Source organism: Bidens hawaiensis, unplaced genomic scaffold (assembly GCF_021521415.1).
Source record: "Bidens hawaiensis isolate Kalapana, Puna unplaced genomic scaffold, B.hawaiensis_p1.1 tig00001463_1, whole genome shotgun sequence".
NCBI classification, from domain to species: Eukaryota; Viridiplantae; Streptophyta; class Magnoliopsida; order Asterales; family Asteraceae; genus Bidens; species Bidens hawaiensis.
Genome location: NW_027491083.1, coordinates 1,138,019 through 1,162,281, shown reverse-complemented (window position 1 = coordinate 1,162,281; position 24,263 = coordinate 1,138,019). Strand labels below are relative to the sequence as shown.

At 35.5% G+C, this 24,263-nt stretch overlaps 2 protein-coding genes across 2 annotated transcripts; one reads left to right on the top strand and one right to left on the bottom strand.

Moving 5' to 3' along the window:
- The first annotated feature begins 5,065 nt into the window (after positions 1-5,065).
- On the top strand, positions 5,066-5,732 carry LOC143579612 (NDR1/HIN1-like protein 26). Its single transcript, XM_077062866.1, has one exon. It carries the CDS (start codon positions 5,087-5,089, stop codon positions 5,720-5,722), a length of 636 nt encoding a protein of 211 aa, XP_076918981.1. The 5' UTR covers positions 5,066-5,086; the 3' UTR covers positions 5,723-5,732.
- A 17,179-nt stretch (positions 5,733-22,911) lies between these two features.
- On the bottom strand, positions 22,912-23,873 carry LOC143580171 (uncharacterized). Its single transcript, XM_077063275.1, has one exon. The coding sequence runs from the start codon at positions 23,871-23,873 to the stop codon at positions 23,067-23,069; it is 807 nt and encodes a 268-aa protein (XP_076919390.1). The 3' UTR covers positions 22,912-23,066.
- Between the last annotated feature and the right edge of the window lie 390 nt (positions 23,874-24,263).

Here is a 24,263-nt window from a genome sequence, read left to right as displayed (position 1 = left end):
ATTGGGCAACGGGGTGTTGGCGACGAGTGGTGGTGACGGGTGTTGGCGGAGAGTGGTGGCGGCGGGTGGCTGGTTACAGGTGGTGGCGGCGACGGGGTGTTTTGGAGGCTGACGGTGGTGGAGTGAGCCGGAGATTGGGGGTTGGCGACGGGTGTTGGCGGCGAGTGGTGGCGACGGGTGGCTGGTTACAGGTGGTGGTGGTGACGGGGTGTTTTGGAGGCTGACGGTGGTGGAGTGAGCCAAAGATTGGGAGTTGATAGCTCCGGCGATGACGGAAGTAGATGGTGGCAGCGGTTAAGTAGGTGGTAATGACGGCAGGTGGTTGGTGGTGGTGGTCAGCAAGTGGTTATGGTTGTTTGGTTTTTTATTGTGGTGGTGGATGTTACAAAGAAGAAGAAGATGGTGAAGAGAAGAAGATGGTGAAGTGAGAGAGAGAGAGAGAGAGTCTATCTTTTTTTACGTTTTAATTATTAATTATTAAATATATAAAATTACAAAAATACCCTCATGTGCCTTGCACATGATCATATTTAACGAGAAAAATTAACTGGGTTAGAGCCAAAGGACTTAACGTGAAAAGGATTTGATACATAAGTATGTTTTCTGCTATTTTTTATGCTAAAGGACGTCTACTGAAAAAACGATCAAACGTAAAGGACGTCTTTTGCCATTTTATCTAAATATTAAAAACGAATAATGTAAAACAACCCTCGTAATACGGGGAATAAAATCTAGTATACACTATGTGTCAATGCATTTAGCTCATTAAATTTGGTGATGGTCTTACATAATTTGTGGCTCATGCATCCAAATGGAAGGACGTCTACGATGGAGCCATTTGTTTTCTTTTTCTTTCAATTGTTGTGAACTTGTAAACTATGCAATTTTTGTATCATTTATGTTAAAATTATGTAAACCTTTTAAAAGTTTGTATGCTTTAATAAAGTTAGTAATTTAAGATTATTTTTTGTAGAATTAATAAATATAAGAAAAGTTTTCAAATTTCTTTTATTTAAGAATTTATAAACTTTTTATATATCTCAAAAGATTAATGTTTTTTAAATTTTTAGTCATATACTTTTTAAACATTATTTATTTATACAACAAAAACAATAGTTTTAATTTGGTTGTCTAAAATGAACATAAAAAATGGTGATAATGCGGAAAAACTAAGGACGCATGAATAACACATAGATTGCTTGAGAAAATCCACGGGGGTGAAGAATGAAGGTGTTGCTAATGTGTATGATAACCAGACACGCTCTTGTTGGCTTGCGAGAAATGCTCTATACATTGCAGATGGTCTAAGATACGTGGCGATAAAGCTTCAAAGATAGATGTGGTGCAGGTCACTTCAAGAACCAACCTTTCCAAACATATATAATCAAAAAATAGTTGTGTGCTTTCCATTAAATTTCTTTCTTTCTTTCCTTCACATATAAGTTGCGTGTAATGTACTGCCATCTAGAAACTGCTTAATTTCTAATCCCAAATGAATTCCAAATGCTTTCATACATGCTGGATCAGTAACAAGTTTAACCTATTTACTTTTGATTGTTAGCCTTAAGAAGTAAATAACAGATCAAAAGCCACCAAAATGTGATTGTTAATACATAAAATCTTACAAATCATTTATTCAATCAATTATATAATGACTCATAGAAAATAATTTTATAATTATATTTGATAGACTAGTTATCAGGGTGTATGGAGAATGATGGAGAATTATAGACAGAAATGCACTGATGAGGGAGTGCTACCTCAAACTTAAGAAGTGTATAAAGATTTATTAAGGGTGTACGAAGATTGGTGAAAAAAACAAATAAAATTAATAAATAAATAAAAGGAAATGTTGTTAGTCAATCCCCACTTTTTTTTTTATTCACTCACTTGTGGTCTAGTGGTAGGAGGCTTGGGTTCTCTAGTGGAGACTCAAGTTCGAATCTCACTAGTGTCACTTTTGGATGGATATTGGCAATGAATGATTTGAGCTAGGCCTTGTGTAAAGGTTGTCAGTTCGAACTATGAGTCCACTCGGGTTTTCGTCCCACCGTGTGTTACGCCAGAGAGTTATGCTCATGTGGCGACACAGATTGTCAAGTGGCAGTCGGCGGTATGGTTTCCTGGGGGAACGCCCAAGCCAAATTCTAAAGCCATCGTGGGCCCGGTTAGGACAACATAGTCTGGCCAGAGTGGAGCATCGGGTCTCTCCAAATTTGGAGAGTGCGGTAACCTAAATACATGAAAATCACCGTTCTAAAAAAAAATCCCCATTCTCTTTTCTGTTGGTCTTCGAATTCAGGAAACCGATTGCTTACCCGAATGAATAACCCGATGTATTAGGGGTGGTTTGGAGATTCGGTTGAGGCTACCCGACTAGAAGCCGATCAATGCCCCTAATACCCTTAATAATATTAAATAAAATGTGGCCCGGGCCAACCCAATAGACTCTACCATCTATGTATAAAAAAAGTGTGAAACCCATTTAGTCTTGTTAGGGAAGCTCCTCAACTGCTCCAAAAGGTCTCATTTCTTAGCATAAAAGGCAAATGGTTTGAGAAAGCACTAGTCAATCTTTAGAACCCACTGCCACCTAAAGTCAATTTCCATAGATTCCCCATGTCTCCCCTTTTTAATTTCATACATTTCAACATTTTTCAATCAATAATTAATGTAACATACAAAACTATTTAAAGATGATTACCCTCACCAGAATAGAGAAACTGTTGACTATTTTGTCCCTAAAGCACTTAAAAAAGCTTTTCACTTTCCATTCCATTACTCAACAAAGATTCTTGTTGCACTATGCTTGATACCCCATATATCCTTGATTCAATCATGCTCCTTGTAACTGGATCATGCATATTCTAAGTTCTAACCAGGATTCAACAACCATCACCCTCAAACAAATGAATGTTTGATACTCGATTATCAAACATTATTTTATTTTTATAATATTAGCATTTTTAATATCGTAAAAAACCAAACCTTCTTATTTTCATGAAAAAGCCCTTTAACTTAATCTTGTTATATTAAAGCCCTCAACTTGTAAAATATCTACGAAAAGCCTTCTTATTTTCACGAAAAGTTGTAATTGTATTAACAATATATGATAATTGTGTTATTGATTGTATTTTGTTTAACGTTTAAATATTGTAATTTTTATTAATTCCCCATGTAATACACGAATCTCAAACTAGTATTTTATATATTAAGTTCCTAAACTTGTTTAAAATGCACTTATATTTATAGTTCTTTTTAATTCACACTGGATTATTTTCTTTGACAATTTAATAGTTAACATGTCATTGTTAAAACAGTTCAAAAGTATGTTTATTTAATATACAAATACTAATTTACTGATTTTTCATGTATTTTTTACAAGTTGATAGACTTTATATTCGATTGAGTGATTTTTTTTTCTTTTAAAAAATTTTATGGTAACACGAGTACGCAAAGTTTTTCTTGATATAACATGGGATATTGTTTTGTGGTTAAAACTTTAAACGATCATTTTCGATGTCTACTGAGCTTTCCCTTTATGAAAAGGTTAATCATGTCTTGTGGCCACTTCTTTAGCCTACTTGATATAGTGCTAGTATCAATCAATTGCAAAAAAAAACTACTCTGATTTGATCATTGAGGCTTAAGTCATTATAAAATAAACTTTTAGAGTTAAAGATTAACATACCTTGCTTTTGATTACTAGATAATTTGGTCAATAATATGTTTCAAATGATCAATTCCATACTAGTTACAAGAAGACTGATTATCTAAAGATAAACTAAAATGACTGATTTACCTTTCGTTAGCTTCACCGGAGAGAGATGAGCAAGAGAGATGCCTCAAAGAAAGGAAAAGAACTCTGGAGACGTTAGTTATGCATGAATACTTGCACCTGTAGTTTAAGAATTTGTAATGAACTGAACGGTAAATTATATGAGAGCAACAAAAGTTGCTAATTAGTATATATATAAATAATCACAACATTTCGTTTCATTTTACAAAGCGTGTCTATTTCTCATAAAAATGTTCTGATTGATTACATTAGTTATAAATTTGTTGTAGAACTTACTTTTTTAAATAATCTATGTAATTATTACAACTTCAAGCAACATAAACATATCGAAACACTACCTTTATCTTTGATTATTCAATATCACATAAAACCTTTCAGTGTTCTCATTGCTTATATTATCTATACATTTAAATTTATTGAAAATCATAGTTTTGCAAATAATCAGTCATCTATTATGTTAATATTACAACTTCAAGCAACAAGAACACATCAAAACGCTATCTTGTTGTATTTGATTGTCTTATTTTGATTATTCAGTACCCCATAATCTCTTTCCATGTTCTTATTGCTTATATCAAGTGTTGTTAAAATAGGCCTAGGTGGGGTTTAATCGCTAGGCGCCTCTAGGTCGATGAATTTTTACCTAATCGGCCCCATTAATTGGTAGTCGGAGCTAGTAAGCCCAAATTAACGCAAATCGGACATTTTTTTTCCCTTAATTTTTTTAAAATTTTTTGAAAGGCAATCAGACTTGGTTTAACTTCTTAACGCAATCCATTGGTTTTTCTCATAACAAATCAATGCTTAAATTTATTTGTTTATATTTAAACTATGCCATGCGAATTGTTTGAAATATTTATGTGAACTTTTATATTAAATTTTTCAAAATTACTTATAAAAAATCAAAATAATTAACCTCATTAATCCTGATTAATCGCTAGTTCCTACTCCACCGCTCGACTAGCGCATAGCGAGTTTACAACCATGATCCTATTACCTGTAAATTTATTGAAGACCATAATTTCTCAACTTTAAGCAACAAAAACATATCAAAACACTACCTTGTTACATTTGATTATATTGATTATGATCACTTTCACATAATCACTTTCGAAACATGTGTCCATACAACCCCAAAGATTAGAAGGTCTATCACACACCTTCTACAATAATTGAAGAGCTATAAAGCCCAAAGGCCAAAGCTTCTCCCACTCCAATTGCTCATTTATAAGCCTCCCACCACCCACACCCGTAACTTAGCCTTATTAACTTCCTCCTTAAGAAAATATGTCTCAAGTCGACGAAAAATCACCCGAACATTGCGCCAAAAAGAAACATATAAACATCAAAAAACATCATAAAAAACTAATCTACACATTCATCACCTTCATCCTCTCAATCCTCTTACTCGTACTTCTTGTTTGGTTCATACTCCACCCCACCAAGCCGGAGTTTTCCCTCAAAGAAGCCGATATTTACCAACTCAGCCTCTCGGGATTTCACCTTCTCAACTCTTCCATTCAAATCACTCTTCTTTCGAATAACCCGAATCAAAAAGTTGGCATTTACTATGATGAAATCCAAGTGTATGCTTCTTATAAGGGCCAAAGGATAACTCTTGATTCATCAATCCCTCCTTTTTACCAAGAAAACAAGGATCACAATCTTTTATCATTGGTTTTAGTTGCAAACGGGTTGCCCGTTGACCCATCTTTCGGTTATGAAATGGGTCGTGATCAAATGGCGGGAAGGTTGGTTTTAAATCTCAAGTCAAACGGTCAACTCCGGTGGAAGGTGGGAACTTGGGTTTCTGGCAGGTATATGTTTATTGTGAATTGTGTTGTTGTTTTGCCTTTTGGTTCATCTGCACCCGCAGGTCCATTGACTTCTAACCAAGGGTCTCGGTGTTTGACAACAGTTTGACTACCAAATACTATACTCTATACATATGTTGGATTTGATATAGAAATGATTTATAACTAAATATGTAAACTTAAAAGTGTTTATGATTGCTTTGTATTTTGTGTAGCTTATCTTCTTACATAATGAGAAAGTTTGTCTTTGTTCTATAGTAGTGGATATTTTGATCTAGAATTAGATCTTTAGTTCTATAGTTTATCTTTATTTATTTTTTTATTAATTTATTTTTTAATTTTTAAATTGGTTTAGAAAAGAAAAGAATTAGATTTTCTTTCACTTTCAGTAATAGCCTTTAATATCATGAATAACACATTAACTTTTTATTAAAAAATGACCAAAGTGTTTGAAGGCCAACCTAATTCACTAGTTAGATGCCATTCTTCCTTAGCTGAGGCAGCAAGGTAATAAGGCAGTTTAAGGTATAAAATAAGAGTTTAAGGGTTCAATCCCTGCATGTAAAGTGTTCTACCATTTAGTCGTTAAAAAATGAAAATTCATAGTTTGATAGAAGATTAAAATATAAATATTTGAATTTACTTAAACAACCCATCTAAAATCGAAATATGAACCTTTTTAAAGATCTCAATTATACTTAAACGGGTTGGCATATCAATCCATTTATTAGATGGACATGTTGAAGTTATGCAGCTTACTAAACAAGTCATGTTGAATTGACAATAATAGTCACACCAAAACTTAATTACTTTCTGTGTTGTGTTAGAAATTATTGTCAAAAAACGATGCACATCATGTAAATAAATTATTTAGCTACAAATTTATAAGTCATGTATCATTGAAGCAAAACAAATATGCACAAATACATAACACAAGCTAAGTAATCTAATCAATTTAATATACTAGTAAAAAAGAATAATGAGAATAATGGGGCAATCCCAAATTTATTTTGGCCAATATTTCACTCCTATGCTTCTAGTCTCTTTCTCATTCCTCCTACATATACATGGATCATTAGTTAAAACCACTTATAAAATAGACAAATTTCTCTCATAATCTTCTAATCTCTATTTCAGTAATCCTAGCCATTCATGAGTTATGGTTAAAACTATTTTGGTAATTGAGTTATAAAATATCCGAAAAATTAAAAGTAAAATATTGATTGAAAATTAAACAAATAGAAATATAATAGTTAAAAAAGTAAAAAATAGCCAATAATAATCTTTTTCTAGGTTGGCTTGTTCTTTCTATGTCTAATTTTTTTTCCTATGGACATTATATGTTGTATTATCCAGGATAACTAGCATACGTGGTCTAAAACTTGCGATAAGAATATTTGTGATAAAACAACAGATACTGTATATAAAGTGATTTTTCTCAAATTTATAAGTTTAAGATTCTAGACTTTTTGTTGTTTGTACTACATATTTCATTTCTTTTTTACCTTTAATTTTCTTCCTTCACCGGTGATACACATGTTCAAAAGCATGTATCCTATATATAAGCATCAAAACTTGAATTTACATACTTCAAGATGAAAGATTATCGGAACTAACCCATTTCCAGTAATGTTTCTTGCTAGAAATCGCCTACTCGGACCCTTCTTTCTCATCCAAATCCTAATATTCATCCTCTTCTGCGGTACAAAACTCGGAATCAGGCCAACCATCAACAAATGCATCAACTGTATGTAAAACATAATGCCCTGGCAGTCCAGGGTACGATCCAGAAACCTTTCCTTCCACTTTACTTGAATATGAAACGGGTACAATTTTCACAAATTCATCCTTTTCAAAGTTACATGATATGCTAACTATAGATTCCAACTCTTCCTTCACGGCTATCACAGCGGTAACTCCCGCAGTCTCCCAACACTTCATTTTTTTGAGAGTTGCTGGTGAGATTCGATTAGTATATGATTGTGGTGGCCTGCAACGCGAAAGACAACTACTTGGACGGTACGAACGGGTGGAGTGTAGTGGGTGAGAGAGGTTTCATCCTGGGCGAGCTCGAGCCAGAAGCCGTGGATATCTTTGGTCCCTGGTTTGGTGCCCCAGGAGGAGGAGCTGAAGGGGAGGCGCGAGTAGAGCAAATCAAATAGGGATGGAGGCGCGACGAAGTGGTGGTGGTTACTGATGGTCGACGATGTCACATCCTTAAATTTCAACTAACAGGGTTCTATCGTGAGGCGCGTTGTAACACCCCGTCCGTGTTATGGATGATGCGTCACTTTTATAGTAGGTCAGAACTCAATAAATTTATTTTCTTAAATGATGAAACAATACGTTTTACAATAATTCAATATAAAATACAAAACATTTATTTCTTTCATAAAAATCCTAGATAATTTATTTCTTCGTTTGTAAAAACACTTGATCTTTAAGTTTCCCATTGAGCCTTGATCAGATACACCTGTTACCTAACGTACATATAAACACAATATGCACGCATGAGTAAAATTTACTCGGTGGGACAACTATAAAGATAATGTAATGTCCCATTTAATATCTATCAATCAATATATACACATACATACTCAATAATTAACACTCACTTGGTCAATATGTCGTATTCACTTGGTCAAATAAATACAGTCACTTGGTCACTTGGTAAAAACACTTTTTCAGCGGTGCACCATTCGGTGCGTCAGAATCACTTTTTCAGCGCGTCACCTTTCGGTGCATCGCAATCAGTTGTTCAATGCATCAATTATTGTATAGATCTATATATAACCGAGTATTACTACTCAATACTGTAAGGCCCCGAACCCGGTGGCCCTACTTTCGTGTCAGATTTACTCATAAACACAGTTCTTCAAATCAGAGTTTATTAAAACTTTTCGCGGAATATAAAACATCATTCATTTGTTACAAAACATTAAATCTTTTCTTTGATACCATAACAAAAAACTTTATTTTTAAAACATCTTTACTTCTTTCTTCAGATGCCAGCCGTTCAATCCATGCCGTGTGTCATCCTCATGCTAGCTCTGTAATCAGCTCACCTGCGTGCATACTAAAAGTCAGCTACGCTGAGTGAGTTCTAGTTAATCGAATGCCATACAATACATACACATACATACATATCTGTAGATACATATCCATACTTCACTAGTTGCCCTTCTGTTCTACCTACATACTTGCTACCATACATACAATTTATTCCCATATATTTCTTCCCGTATCCGAATACACATATTACTATCTTAACCTCGTATAAATATCCATAGGAGGATCGTCACGTAATATCTATTAAAAGAACCATTACCATTACCATACTATATATAATTTCCATAGGAGAACACTCTGTATACTTTCCATAGAAGGAACACTTTACTATCCATAGAAGGAACACTATACTTTCCATAAAAGGAACACTATACTTTCCATAAAAGGAACACCATACTTTCCATAAAAGGAACACCATACTTTCCATAAAAGGAACACTATACTTTCCATAGAAGGAACACTATACTTTCCATAGAAGGAACACTATACTTTCCATAAAAGGAACACTATACTTTCCATAAAAGGAACACTATACTTTCCATAAAATGAACACTATTGATAAGTTATTATTTAATATCCATGTAAGGAGCTAATCTCTTCCCTTGACGATACGTGCAATATCCGAAGATCGTTCACGTACCGACAAGCTTTCATTCATAATGTTCATACATCATCCTTACATTACATGCAATATTAATATCTTTATTTATATCCTGACAGTACGTGCAATATCCGAAGATCATTCACGTACCGTCAGACAATCAATCGTATCTATCACATATGTCATACACGGCATACACCTCTTTTCTCGAATATTGGTATGGTTCGGTTCCCTAGTTCCCAAATATTAGTAGGGTTCGATTCCCTCTTCGTTACCTTACAACCATACATCATACCTCGAGTATTAGTAGGGCTCGGTACCCTTTTCGTAACCATACATCCATACATTATCATTTCTTTCTTCTATTATCTCCATCATGTTCATACACATAAACATACCTAACATACTTACCTTATACATAGCGTTACAACCTGACAGTACGTGCAATATCCGAAGATCGTTCACGTACCATCAAGCAATCATTCATACATTTCACATCATCCACATAAGGCATACACTTATCTCTTAGGATAAGTGTATTAACTATCACATTGAGTATGCACACAGCCCCGAAAACATAACAAGGAATGGGGCTAGAACTCACCTGAACACGGTTACGTTCACCGTTAATCGTAATCCCTTTCTTCAGTTGTGCACGGCTGACTGTATAACAAGTATACGTATCAATTAACTATCATTTCTCATAATGTATTTCTATCTTTATATGACCCACAACGAACGGGGGTCCGGGGGCAGCGCCCCTGGCAGCGGGGTCTAGGGGCGGCAGCCCCTAGCAGGGTCTTTTGGAAAGAGCCCCTGGCTGGGGTCGAGCTGCCAGGTCAGCTTGGAAAAATTTTATTTCCATTAACTGTCTTAACACATTTTTCATTAGATTTTTAATTTATTTTCTAATCGAACTTGACTTTAGGCGAAGTTAACCTTAGGCGAACTTAGCTTTAGGCGAAGTTACCAGCTAGGCGAACTTGGCTTCAGGCGAAGTTGTCATCAGGCAAACTTGGCTTCAGGCGAAGTTGTCATCAGGCGAACTTGGCTTCAGGCGAAGTTGTCATCAGGCGAACTTGGCCTCAGGAGAAGTTACCAGTTAGGCGAACTTAACTTTACAGCGAAGTTGCCATCAGGCGAACTTAGCTTGCAGGCGAAGTTCATCAGGCGTACTTAGCTTGCAGGCGAAGTTCGTCGCTTTGAAGGCGAAGTTGCCCAGATGAAGGCGAAGTTGCCCAGACAGCCGCTGTTCGGTTTCTTTTCAGCATTTTGAGCGATTTTAACACCCTTGCTATGGTTCAATATCACCCACTACGCTTCCCGACCATTTTTGGTCGCTTATACACTAAAAAGCTTGGATCTTTAAACCTCAAAGATCAATAATCATACCTTTTTGAGCTTGTTTGGATCTCGTTTAACTTGCTAGCACACTAATCGCCCTCTCTCGGACCTGCCCGATTCTTCCCTTGGCTCGGCCGGCGAAGTTGTGGCGGGTGTGTGTGGGTGTGTGTGTGTTTGGATAATGATAGAAATGAAGATATTTTGGGATTTTGGGGGTATTTATATCCCTGAAATCCCATTCTCATTTAACCCATCTCAATTAATCCAAATCCATAACCAACGTCCATTACCCGACACTAGCCCGACCCATACCAACTCCTATTCTTTTATTTATTTCCTGATAACCCGAGTAAACTTTCCCTCTATTATTAAGTAATATAATTAATATTATCTTGAAATTTCGGGATGTTACAAATACCCTACGATCCCGGCTTATCAGTTCAAAGAGTGTGAGGATAGCATCTGGTATAAACTTGTGATATATAAGAAACCACAAAACCTGAAGCAAGTCGTTGATGTTTTCTCCCCGAAAACAAGTATACGAAAAATGTTTGTGTTTTCTCCCTGAAAACGAGTATACGAAAAAGTAATGAACTCACCTAATGCAGATGTTCAAGGTTTTCCTCAAAAGTTAAATAATGAACTTGACTCATTAACCGTTACCTAGTGTTAACAGTCAGTGGCGAAGCTTGGGCTTCTCCATGGCGGTGACCGAGGTCACGGACCCAAAAATTTTTGGGTCGACGATTCGGTTCGTGTCGGTGGTTCGGTTCGGGTCAGATCAAACAATATGACATCTAAATATCTAACCTTTTTTTCTTTCATTCAAAAATGATTGTTATTACAATTAAAAAAACCTAGACCTAACCATAATAATACGAGAGCCGAGAGGAGGTTGAGTACCTTAGAAGAAGAATTACAAAGCAGCTTGATAACCTTTAAGATTTTTGAATTCTTCAATTATGGATTCCGAATCAAATACTTAAGAAGAATTACAAACCGGCTCACTAGTTGAACCTCTTTGACGTTTACTCGTTTGTTCATCATCCCTTTTTTTTAAAAAAAAGAGTAAATTGTATCTTGCTTTTTTATGATTTACCTAATTAAGAAGATTCAATAGGGTAAGTTAAAGTAACATTTTAGCATACAATACCAATTACAAGGTTAGTTGACTAATTTCCCCAAATCCCCAATTCACAACTGCAAACCCTAATTTTATAATCCTTGAACATAGAACTATGTTTAACAAAACAAAGATAGAGCAAATCAACTACCTTGCGGTGGAGCAGTGGAGGAGCGGCGGTGGTGGACGAGCGGGCCGAGCGGCGGTGGTCCGGTGGAAGGCATAAGTGAAACACCCTAATTTTTTTTATAATAATACTTAACAGAGTAAGTCCCAGATTACATCCAAAATATGTCACTCGTGGTGACGTATTATTTTATGATAATATATATTGTACAGTAAAACATATATGTTTAACAACAAACTTTATTATACAAACTATTAAACACGAGAGTATGGTTCTCTTGTCAGTCCAGTCACGTCCATGAAGCTTCAACCATCTAGGGGTGTTTTTCCTAAAAATATTTTAAAAACATATTTTTATTAGCTTTCGCTAAGTAAGCACACCATTTTATAAAAATATGTTTTATTTTCATATGGAATTTAACACCCAGATTCCTTGGGATTTCAATACCCGAAATCCTTATATTTACTCATCATTATTCTTTGGGAATTCAACACTCGAATTCCTTATGTTTATTCCTCATTATTCTTTGGGAATTCAACACCCGAATTCCTTATGTTTACTCCTTATTATTCTTTGGGAATTCAACACCCGAATTCCTTATGAGCTCATTTTTAACTCATGAGGGTGATTAACTCCCCCTTTTATTTGGAGTTCAACACCCGAACTCCTTGAGATTTCAACTCCCGAAATCTTTTTATATATAATATCAATTGGAGTTTTAATTGCTAAAACTCTCGGGACTCGTAACCCATATATTTTTATTGAAGCTTACCACCATATTTATTTCAAAACTATAGCCCCTTTTTAAGCCACTAATTCCATATACTTGGAACCATAATCTCATAAAACATTTTTCAAATAATCATATATTTGAGTACTAAATCAGCACGTATAACACGCTATAAAATAACATGATTATGGTTCCGTGTACTTACCTTTTCGTATTAGTAACTCAAGTGTAGACGACAACCCGCTATGATGGAAACGTCTCTATAATACAACTATTCTGTTTTCTTGTTTAAAAGTTTTCACCTATATAGACTAAATTTGAGTGTCATATGATGATGTATCAGACTCTTGTGTATGGAAAGCATTTATATATATAAGGCATTCTTATTCATTAAGAAATCTTCTCCATTAAGAAAACTTTGTCAAGAAGATACGAGCTGACATCATTTTCTTACCCTATAAGATTTCTATTATAATACAGATATTATGGATATGCATGACATCCAATGATCAAGGACTTACTCGTTAAGGTTTTCTACAATCTTATCTTTTCCATTTTAATATTATAATACAGATATTATGGATATGCATGACATCCAAATCAAAGACTTACTCGTTAAGTTTTTCTACAATCTTATCTTTTCCATTTTAATATTATAATATAGGTATTATGGATATGCATGACATCCAATTCAAAGACTTACTCGTTAAGGTTTTCTACTATCTTATCTTTTCCAGTTTAATATTATAATACATGTATTATAGATATGTATGACATCCAATTCAAAGACTTACTCATTTAATAATATTTGAATACAAGTTTCGAATGTTTTATTTTTATCCACTAAACAGGATGTTACAATTTTCACCTTCTTAATTTGGTTTCGTCCTCGAAACCTGTTCATACCTTAAATAACTCAGGGTAGTATTTTCTCATTTCATCTTTGGCTTCCCACGTTGTATCCGAACCTCGTTGATGTTTCCATTGTACTTTTACTTGACTTATATCTTTTATTTCAAAGTTGCTTAACTTTACGATCAAGAATTGCCACTGGCTTTTCAATATAGTTAAGCTTATCATCCACTTCGATGTCATTTAACAGTACACATGCCGTTTCATCAGCCAAACATTTTCGTAAATATGACACATGAAATGTGTTATGTATGCCATTTAATTCTTCAGGTAAGTCAAGTCGATAAGCCACTTGCCCCACACGAGCAATTATCTTAAACGGACCAATAAATCGTGGGCTTAGCTTGCCACGCTTACGAAAACAAATCACTCCTTTCCATGGAGAGACTTTTAACATTACTTAGTCTCTTACTTTAAACTCAATTGAGCGTCTCCGTTTATTAGCATACGACTTTTGTCGATGCTGTGCAGCTTTTAAATGTGCTCTAATTTGATCAATCTTTTCATTCGTTGCATTTACGACTTCTTTATTCGCAAGTTCTCTTTGGCTGACTTCTCCCCAATACACTAGAGTGCGACATTTCCTACCATATAGCATTTCAAATAGGGGCATCCCTATACTTGAATGGTAACTATTATTATAAGAGAACTCTTCTAGGGGTAAATACTTGTCTTAATTGCCACCAAAATCAATAATACAAGCACGAAGCATATCCTTGAGAGTTTGAATTGTTCTTTTGCTTTGTTCGTTGGTCTGAGGATGATATGCCGTACTGATCAATAATTTGGTGCCCATTTCCTCCTGAAATTTTCTCCAAAATCTTGAGGTAAAACGGGTGTCTCTATCGGATACGATAGATACTGACACTCCATGTCTTGACACCACCTCATTAATATATGCTTTCGCCATTCGTTCTGAAGAATAGTTTTCATGAATGGGTATAAAGTGTGCACTTTTTGTCAAACGATCGACAACCACCCATATCATGTCCTGTCCTTTGGCTGTTTTTGGAAGTTTCGTTATTAGGTCCATCGTAATGTGTTCTCACTTCCATAATGGAATCTCTAGTGGTTGCATTTTCCCATATGGCTTCTGGTGTTCAGCCTTAACTTGTAAGCAAGTCAAACACCTTTCCACATATTTAACAATATCTCTTTTCATACCAGGCCACCAATAATTTCTCTTCAAATCATTATACATTTTGGTTGCACCTGGATGAATTGAGTACTTTGATTTATGTGCCTCATCAAGAATGATCATTTTAATTGAACAAAACTTAGGAATCCAAATTCGTCCAAAACGAGCCTTAATTCCTTTGTCGTTTTCTTCCAAATGTCGGACTTATCGAAAATTCTTTCGCGCTTTAAATTTTCTTCTTTTAGCGCCTCTTTTTGCGCATTTTTAATTTGATCAAATAAGTCCGAATTTACAATTAGTTTATACGAATGCACCTTAATTGGAGAATAACTCTCTTTACGGCTTAGGGCATCAGCCACTACGTTGGCTTTACCCAGGTGATAGAGTATTTCACAGTCATAATCTTTGACTAATTCCGACCACCACCGTTGTCTCATGTTTAATTCTTTCTGATCAAAGAAATATTTCAGACTTTTATGATCAGTATAAATTGTGCATCTTGTTCCATATAAATAATGCCTCCAGATCTTTAGCGCAAATACTACTGCCGCTAATTCAAGATCATGTGGAGGGTAGTTTGCTTCATGTGATTTCAATTGTCGTGAGGCATATGCTATCACTTTCTCTCTTTGCATAAGGACACAACCCAATCCATTACATGAGGCGTCAGATAAACTACAAATTCTTCTGTTCCTTCCGGTAAAGCCAGTACCGGAGCTCTAGTTAGCTTTTCTTTCAAGATTTGAAATGCCTTTTCGTGTTCTGGGTTCCATTCGAACTTGGAATTCTTTCGAGTCAGCTTCGTTAATGGGGAGGCTATTTTCGAAAAATCTTGAATGAAACGTCGATAATAACTAGCTAAACCAAGAAAACTTCTGACTTTCGTTGGAGTCTTCGGAGGAGACCAATGCATAATAGATTCTATCTTGGCGGGATCTACCAAGATACCCTCCGCGTTTACTACGTGACCTAAGAATTGAACTTCTCGAAGCCAAAATGCGCATTTAGAAAATTTTGCATATAGTTTCTCTTTTCTTAAGGTTTCAAGAACATCGTGAAGATGTTGAGCATGATCTTGTTATGTTCGAGAATATATGAGAATGTCATCGATGAGCACGATGACAAAACTAGGCTTACATACTCGATTCATAAGATCCATAAAGACAGCCGGAGCATTCATTAAGCCGAATGGCATCACGACGAATTCATAATGCCTGTAACGTGTACGAAAAGCCATCTTTGGTTCTTCCTCTTCTCGTACCTTTACTTGATGATATCTCGACCTTAGATCGATCTTTGAGAACCAACTAGCACCTCATAGTTGATCAAAAAGATCATCAATTCTAGGTAAAGGATACCTATTCTTGATGGTCAATTTATTCAATTCACGGTAATCAATGCACATCCTCATGCTACCGTCTTTCTTTTTAACGAACAAGATTGGTGCGCCCCAAGGTGAAACACTTGGGTGAATAAAGCCTTTATCTAATAGATCTTGGAGTTGAGACATCAATTCTTTCATCTCATTCGGTGCCAGCCGATATGGAGATTTAGCCACTGGTTTAGCTCCTGGAACTAGATCAATTTAAAACTCGACTTCCCTTTCCTATGGAACTCCTGGCTGCTCATCAAGAAAAACATCAGGGAATTCATTAACGACAGGGACAAGATCAAATTCCTTTCCCTTTTCTTTTGTGTCTAACACGTAGGGGAAAAACGCTTGATGACCATGCTTCAAATAATTCCTCGCCTTCGCCATCGAGCATATTATGATATCATTCTTTCTTTCTCCATAAACACAAATTTGTTTTCCAGCCAGTGACAGATATTGGACGATCTTTTGATTGCAAACTATCTATGCATGATGTTGGGATAACCAATCCATCCCAATAATGATATCAAATTCCCTTAGAGTAATGGGAATTAAGTCGATAGAATATTCTTCTCCTTGAATATTTATTTTACAATTTTGACACACTTCGGAGACGACAAAGCTCTTATCACTAGCGATTTCGACTTCTAAGGAGTTTATTAATTTACTTCTACTAAAGGAATTATGGCAAGCAAAATTTTGGATACGAAGGATCTACTAGCTCCGGAATCAAATAAAACATAGGCAGAGAGGGAATTTATGAGAAAGGTACCTGTTACGACATCAGGTATAACCTTCTCCTCCTCCACAGTGATTTGAAAAGCCCTACCTCGGGGTTTTGGAGCTTCTAACATCTTTACTTTCTCTGCAGTTCTTGATCCTTCTGCCGCCTTTTCATTCCTTGCCCTCAACTCTGGGCATTCATTTTTCATGTGACCCGTTTTATAGCAATTATAACATAAGTTCACCGGACTAGTACATTCTGGTGCTGTATGCCCGAGTCTTCCACACTTATAACACGTTGGGTTCTTATAACGACATCCTCCTAAATGTCTTTTTCCACAAAACTGACAATTACTAAACTCCTTCTTAAAGCTAAGTATTTTAGCAGGCTTAAAAATTTTCGCTTTCTTTGTAGGTGCTGGAGGTATTACAACATCTAGCTTTCGCTTCCCATCTCTTTCAACTTGTCTTTTTAGTTCCACCTCTCGTTCACAAGCCCAATTATGAAGCTCCTCAAGACTTCCACACTTTGATGGAGAAATAAATTCTCTAATTTATGTTTTGAGTATTAGGTGGAAACGAGTCATCCACGCTTCTTCACTAGTGAAGAGAGAAGGGCAAAACTTTGCTTTATCATAGAAAATTCCAAATATTTCGTCCACCGTTTCATTGCCTTGACGCATATGAAGGAGTTCCTCAGTGATACGATCATGCAACATGGGGACTGAAATGTTTTAGGAAGATTGGTTTGAATTCTTCCCAAGACATATTTCTTATCGTTTCTCTACCTTTTCCTTTTTAACCATATCCCACCAGTCTTTAGCTCTTTCAGAAAGCTGGTTTGTTGCGAACATCACTTCATCAGCCGCGTCGCTATGACACGTATAAAAATAGTCTCCATGGCTGTAATCCACCTTTGGCTGACCAAGGGATCTATTTCTCCCTTAAATTGTAATGGTTTACAAGCCATGAAATTCCTATACGCACATCTATGCGTTTCTACTTCCACTCTTGGTGCCGCTCCCACGTTCTCGAGAGGCTTTTTCGAATTCAATTCATTCTTTTTCAGATTTTCTTCCAGCATAATTCCTATAGAATTTTGCATTTCGACCAGAAGATATGGAATATTGGTTTCGAACGCCTTCCCCACCTTAATTGCTATCTGCTTGCAAATTTCGTCGGCGACAAAATTTTCAGTATCGTCTTGACGAGGTGAAGACGCAGATTTTCCGAAGCATTATCTACATGCTTTTCTGCAATACAGCTTCCATCATCGTGTACAGTATTTTCTTCCGCCATGTCTCTTTACTATGACGAATAATTTATTTATTATTATTTTCATTCCATAAACTTATCATTTCTAAGGTACTTATCTAAGGCCTTTATACTTCTTATCTATTGTTAATTCTAGCAATTTATCTGAGGCCATAAAGCACCCTATATGCACGTATTATGCAATAAATACAAATACATCATTATATGCATATTTATGTTTCCCTCACTTACTCTTGTTGTTTCCAACACAATATAATTATTGGGAATTCATAGCGGTATGATACATTTGCTCTCATACTGGCCAGGTATGAAAGGAATATATTATACTCATCCAGATCCCCCAACTACTATATTGTCTTTTAAACATACAAATTTCAGTTTTCACATATTTCCCTTTTATTTTCATTTATACACCCATACAAAACTTCCCTTTGTAGCTTCCGTGGACTGCTTCTGGACTGAACCCTCTCGTTTATATATCAAGAGCACTTATGGTTCGAGTCTAAATATTTTTCTTGAATACTTAAATCTCTCGAACCTGGCTCTGATACCAACTTGAATCACCCAACTTCCTTTTTTTTAATACTTTTTCAATATACATATCAGAGTAGGTCCCAGATTACATCCAAAATATGTCACTCGTGGTGACGTATTATTTTATGAAAATATATATTGTACAAGAAAACATATATGTTTAACAACAAACTTTATTATACAAACTATTAAACACGAGAGTGTGGTTCTCTTGTCAGTCCAGTCACGTCCATGAAGCTTTAACCATCCAGGGGTGTTTTTCCTGAAAATATTTTAAAAACATATTTTTATTAGTTTTCGCTAAGTAAGCACACCATTTTATAAAAATATGTTTTATTTTCATATGGAATTTAACACCCAAATTCCTTGGGATTTCAACACCTGAAATCCTTATATTTACTCCTCATTATTCTTTAGGAATTCAACACCCGAATTCCTTATGTTGATTCCTCATTATTCTTTGGGAATTCAACACCCGAATTCCTTATGTTTACTCCTTATTATTCTTTGGGAATTCAACACCCGAATTCCTTATAAGCTCATTTTTAACCCATGAGGGTTATTAACTCCCCCTTTTATTTGGAGTTCAACACCCGAACTCCTTGAGATTTCAACTCCCGAAATCTTTTTATATATAATATCAATTGGAGTTTTAATTACTAAAACTCTCGAGACTCGTAACCCATATATTTTATTGGAGCTTACCACCATATTTATTTCAAAACTATAGCCCCTTTTTAAGCCACTAATTCCATATACTTGGAACCATAATCTCATAAAACATTTTTCAAAATAATCATATATTTGAGTACTAATCAGCACGTATAACACGCTATAAAATAACATGATTATGGTTCCGTGTACTTACCTCTTTGTATTAGTAACTCAAGTGTAGACGACAACCCGCTATGATGGAAACGTCTCTATAATACAACTACTCTGTTTTCTTGTTTAAAAGTTTTCACCTATATAGACTAAATTTGAGTGTCATATGATGATGTATCAGACTCTTGTGCATGGAAAGCATTTATATATATAAGGCATTCTTATTCATTAAGAAATCTTCTCCATTAAGAAAACTTTGTCAAGAAGATACGAGCTGACATCATTCTCTTACCCTATAAGATTTTTATTATAATACAGATATTATGGATATGCATGACATCCAATGATCAAAGACTTACTCATTAAGGTTTTCTACAATCTTATCTTTTTCATGTTAATATTATAATACAGGTATTATGGATATGCATGACATCCAATTCAAAGACTTACTCGTTTAATAATATTTGAATACAAGTTTCAAATATTTTATTTTTATCCACTAAACAGGAGGTTACAATAAGGCACTCAGGCAAAACGCAGGTAGCAGTAGGGCTTTTTGATTAAAAGACTCTTTCCATGTTTTTTTTTAAAGTTTTTGTTATGTTTTTTATTTTAACAATTTACAAAAAACCCCCTCAAATTTGAGTTTTATTATAAACAAAGCTTTTTACATTTTTTATAACTTTTGTTTATAAAAACCGTGATGTTTTATAAAAAAAAACAAACGATAGCGTATTATATTAAAAAAAATATTTGTGGTGACCGGTAGCTTTTTGGAAAAATACATTGGCAGTGACCGAGCTTAATACTTATAAAATTTTTCGGAAAAAATCACGAAATTTACCCTTCTAACCGGAGAAAACGGCAGCAACCGAGGCCACCCCGGGCCCCTTTATAGCTGCGCCACTGTTAATAGTGTCACCTTGAGCAACGTCAGATTATATATCGGGTGCGTAATGATTGTTCATAACGCATGGCACTATTGAAAGTTGTAATATTTATTCACATTATTATACACATAGTTGCACTATGAAAATAAATCTAACAAGCAAGTGAGTATGATGTGTGCTTTTAAGTTGTATTCTAAGGTCCATCTATGATTGCTTTAACTTGAAATTTCATTAAACATATGTAGCTATAGCATGTATAAAAATAATGTCAACTAAAAACTTGGTGAGTAAACATAAGTTTGAATATGTAAGAATGAGAACATGTAATTCCCAAGTAAGTGGCATACAATCCTAGCATATTTGAAATATGTAACAATAAATCGATGTGTGTTCATTATTGAGAATGAATAAATAAAAATTGAAGGGTATTCATTGTCGTTGGCACAAAGTCTAACATATATGAATAAGTGGTATGATCATACTCGAGATTGAGATTGAAATTGAGAAAACCTACAATAATATTATAAATATAAACATGTAGCATCACTAAATAGCATAAGCACATAGCAAGAATAATAGACATGGTTGTGAATTGTTTAGGATAAATGAAATAAAAAATTGAGTTTGATAGTAGGCATACATGCTACCCCTATACTATTAAGAAGTAAAAGTGGGGTATGAATACTCAAATGAAATATGTGTTTGAGAATGAGAGATGAGTTTAAGCGAGTAAAGAGGATAATGCAGGTTGATTCGGCACGATAAGTGATCATAGATAAATAAATATGCTAGGTTCAATATTGAATTTAAATGAACTATATTAACGAGAAGGATTTTCTAGGGTTCGGTTTATGATTTGGGGATTTGGACGTAAACGGAAAATAAATGAGTTAGAAATAATTATTTCTAATGTTTATGTTGTTTAACGAGTTGAAATAATTAATTTTAGGTTTTCAATAAAAAGTTTAGTTTGGAAAAAGATTTAGTTATGTTTTAACAAGTTCAGTTTGTTATAATTAAATGAACCGGCTTGAAAAAACGATTGATTAAAAGAGTGTTAAACAAAGAGTTCGAGTGGTGGGGCGCGAACTCGGTTCTACAACGAGTTGGGGTCCAACACACTTGTAATAATCACTTAAACTAGTCTACAATTGTTGAACAAATCTACTTTTGAAATTTATAAAGTTCAAACAAAAAAACCCAAATTAGAAATAAACCCTAGAATGCAAATTGATGAAATTAGATGATCAAACACCTCTATCAATAGGAATTGATAGAGTGGTTTCGTTCCAAAAGTGAAATGAATGACATGACTACAATTACCCAGGGGAATGAGTTAAGAGGAGGACATTGAGGATCGGTTTGACTTTAGTAAGTTAAAATAGTCTTGGACACCACATTTAAGAGCAAGAACATGAATTGGGAGTCAACTGAAGTGTGGTGAAATCTATTCCCTTACACTTGATATGTTATTTAACCATTTTATGCAAATTGAAGTCAATATACCAGATTAGGTGCGACCATGTCACTGATTAAGGCGTAGTTCTTTTGTTCTAAATCCAAGTTGGGATCTCAGGTTGTCTTAAGGACCGACAAATAAGCTAGATTAGCATGTGAATTAAGAACATGATCGCTTCGAATGGAATTGTGGGGAACGCAAATCCTACAGCTCTTGCGGAACAAGGCTAGTGTTCCATGACCACAACAGACACGACAATGAAGGGTTAACCAGACTTGGAAGAATATTGAGTGAGGTGGTACTAACGTCAACATAAGAAGGGGTTGGTTCAAGGACACCGCCTCTAGTCCTCTGCTAATTGTTAGGGGACCAAGTATATTTCACAAAGGAGGGTTCAATTGGAACACCTAGTTCTACATTACCTGGCCGCTACAATTGTATCTTGACGCGTGAATGCATGGATTGATATCCATTCAATTCAAGTGAAGGATTGTTGAAATATCGGTGAACATGAGAACCTTCTTGCCTATTGTGTGCCTCTTCAAAGTCCCTTTTGATATTAAACTCTTAATGTCCATAATTGAGATTAGACTCTTCTATGAACCCTTGGTTTTGCATGAATAGATGGTTTTTGTGCCTTGTTTCAACATGAAAAGTCTTCGACCAAACGAAGAAAAGTTCACAATTGAAGACCTACAGGTTTCAGAAACCACACACAAGAATTTCCAGCATTTTTCCCCTCTGCATTCTCGTTTCAGTTTCAGATACTGTGTCGGGTGCTTGGTTAATCCCGGCAGTACAACTACTGCTTTTTGGTGTTGTACAGAAAACAAATTCATGAGCAAGCTATTGTCAAAGGGTAGTGTGTTGAACATGTCGCCTCATAAAAACTTTAAACCTTTTGTTTATTTAATCTTGGCAACGGATGACCATGTTTAATAATAAAAAAAAAGTTAGATGTATTCTTATTTGCCAAATAAGCATTTCATATTCATATTTGTTTTGTAAACATTTTGTACTATGTAATTTCCTAGGGATTCTGTATCACTAAATAAAGATGATCAAAGCAGGTTAGCTGCAACTACTACTAGACTCTGCATAATCATATACAAGTTTAATCACTAAACAATAATACTCAATAGGGGGCACCAAAATTTACATACTTTTAAGTTTTACTCATCCAGACTTCATTTACCTCGTATAATTAAGTTCAGAAAACATAAAGCTTTAACCTTTATAAAGCCCAAAAAGCTTCTGATATCTATTATAAATACATATAAATCAAGAAAGACAAAAATGATAGCTCAAACTCACTTTCACAACTGCAAAATTCAAGACGAAAGAGTATCGGAATCAACCCATTTCCAGTAATGTTTCTTGCAATAAACCGCCAATTCGGATCCTTCTTTCTCATCCAAATTCCGATACTCGTCCTCTTCTTCGGTACAAAACTCGGAATCAGGCAAACCATCAACAAATGCATCAACTGTATGTAAAACATAACAAGCAGGCAATCCAGGATACGACACGGACGCCCTTTCTTCCACTTTACTCGAGTACGAATTCGGCACAATTCTCACAAATGTTTCATCTTCTTTATTTTCTCCAACCCTAACCCTAATTATTGATCCCAGCTCTTCCTTCACGGCTCTCACCACCGCAGCTTCCACAGTCTCCCCGGGCTTCATTTTCTCAGATAACGGTCTTGACCGGCTTCGAACATCGCCGTTGGACAATTCCTGGTGCGATTCGATCAAAACTCGGTTTTCGGGATGCCGAACACGAACGACAACCACTTCGACGGTGCGGACGGGCGGCGTGGAGTCGGCGAGAGAGGTTTCACCTTCTTCGAGCTCGAGCCAGAGGTTATGGATGTTTTTGGTGCCGGGTCTGGTGCCCCAGGCGGCGAATGAGTCGGCGGCGAGACGCGGGCGGAGCCAATCGGAGAGTGACTGCGGCGTGGCGAAGCGGTGGCGGTTGCCGGTGGAGGTTAAGGGCATGACGGGGAATTTGAATTTGAAGAAACGGCGGTTAGGGTATAGAGATTTGGGGGAAGAGTAGAGGACGAATAAGGAGAAGGCGGAGAAGATGAGATCGGAGAGTGAGGGTTTGGTGAGTGGTGGTGGTGGTGGAGACATTGATTACTTCACCGGAAGAAAGTTTGCTACGGCCATCGGAACAAGTGGTGGTGAGGATGAGATGATGGGGTTATTATGGGTTTTGTGGAAATTAATTGATTGGTTGCCAGCGACGCCGCGTCACAATGTCGTCGATACTATGAGATAACATAATTTCCTGGTTATTGTAATTTGTTATATTTAGATGAGAGTTATTATTATTATTAATTTATATATACATTTTTTTGATGAAAATAAATATATAATATGTATCATATTTATATATGAAATTATACGTAAATAAAATAATCATAGATGCATGTGGCTACAACAAATAATGAGACAAGGTACCGATATTTTTAAAGGGTTCGATACTTAAAATGGATTCTGTAAAACGAACATAATCGTTAG

Coding starts and splice junctions, on each gene's coding strand:
- LOC143580171 (XM_077063275.1), bottom strand. CDS start 23,873: ATGTCTCCACCACCACCACCACTCACCAAACCCTCACTCTCCGATCTC.
- LOC143579612 (XM_077062866.1), top strand. CDS start 5,087: ATGTCTCAAGTCGACGAAAAATCACCCGAACATTGCGCCAAAAAGAAA.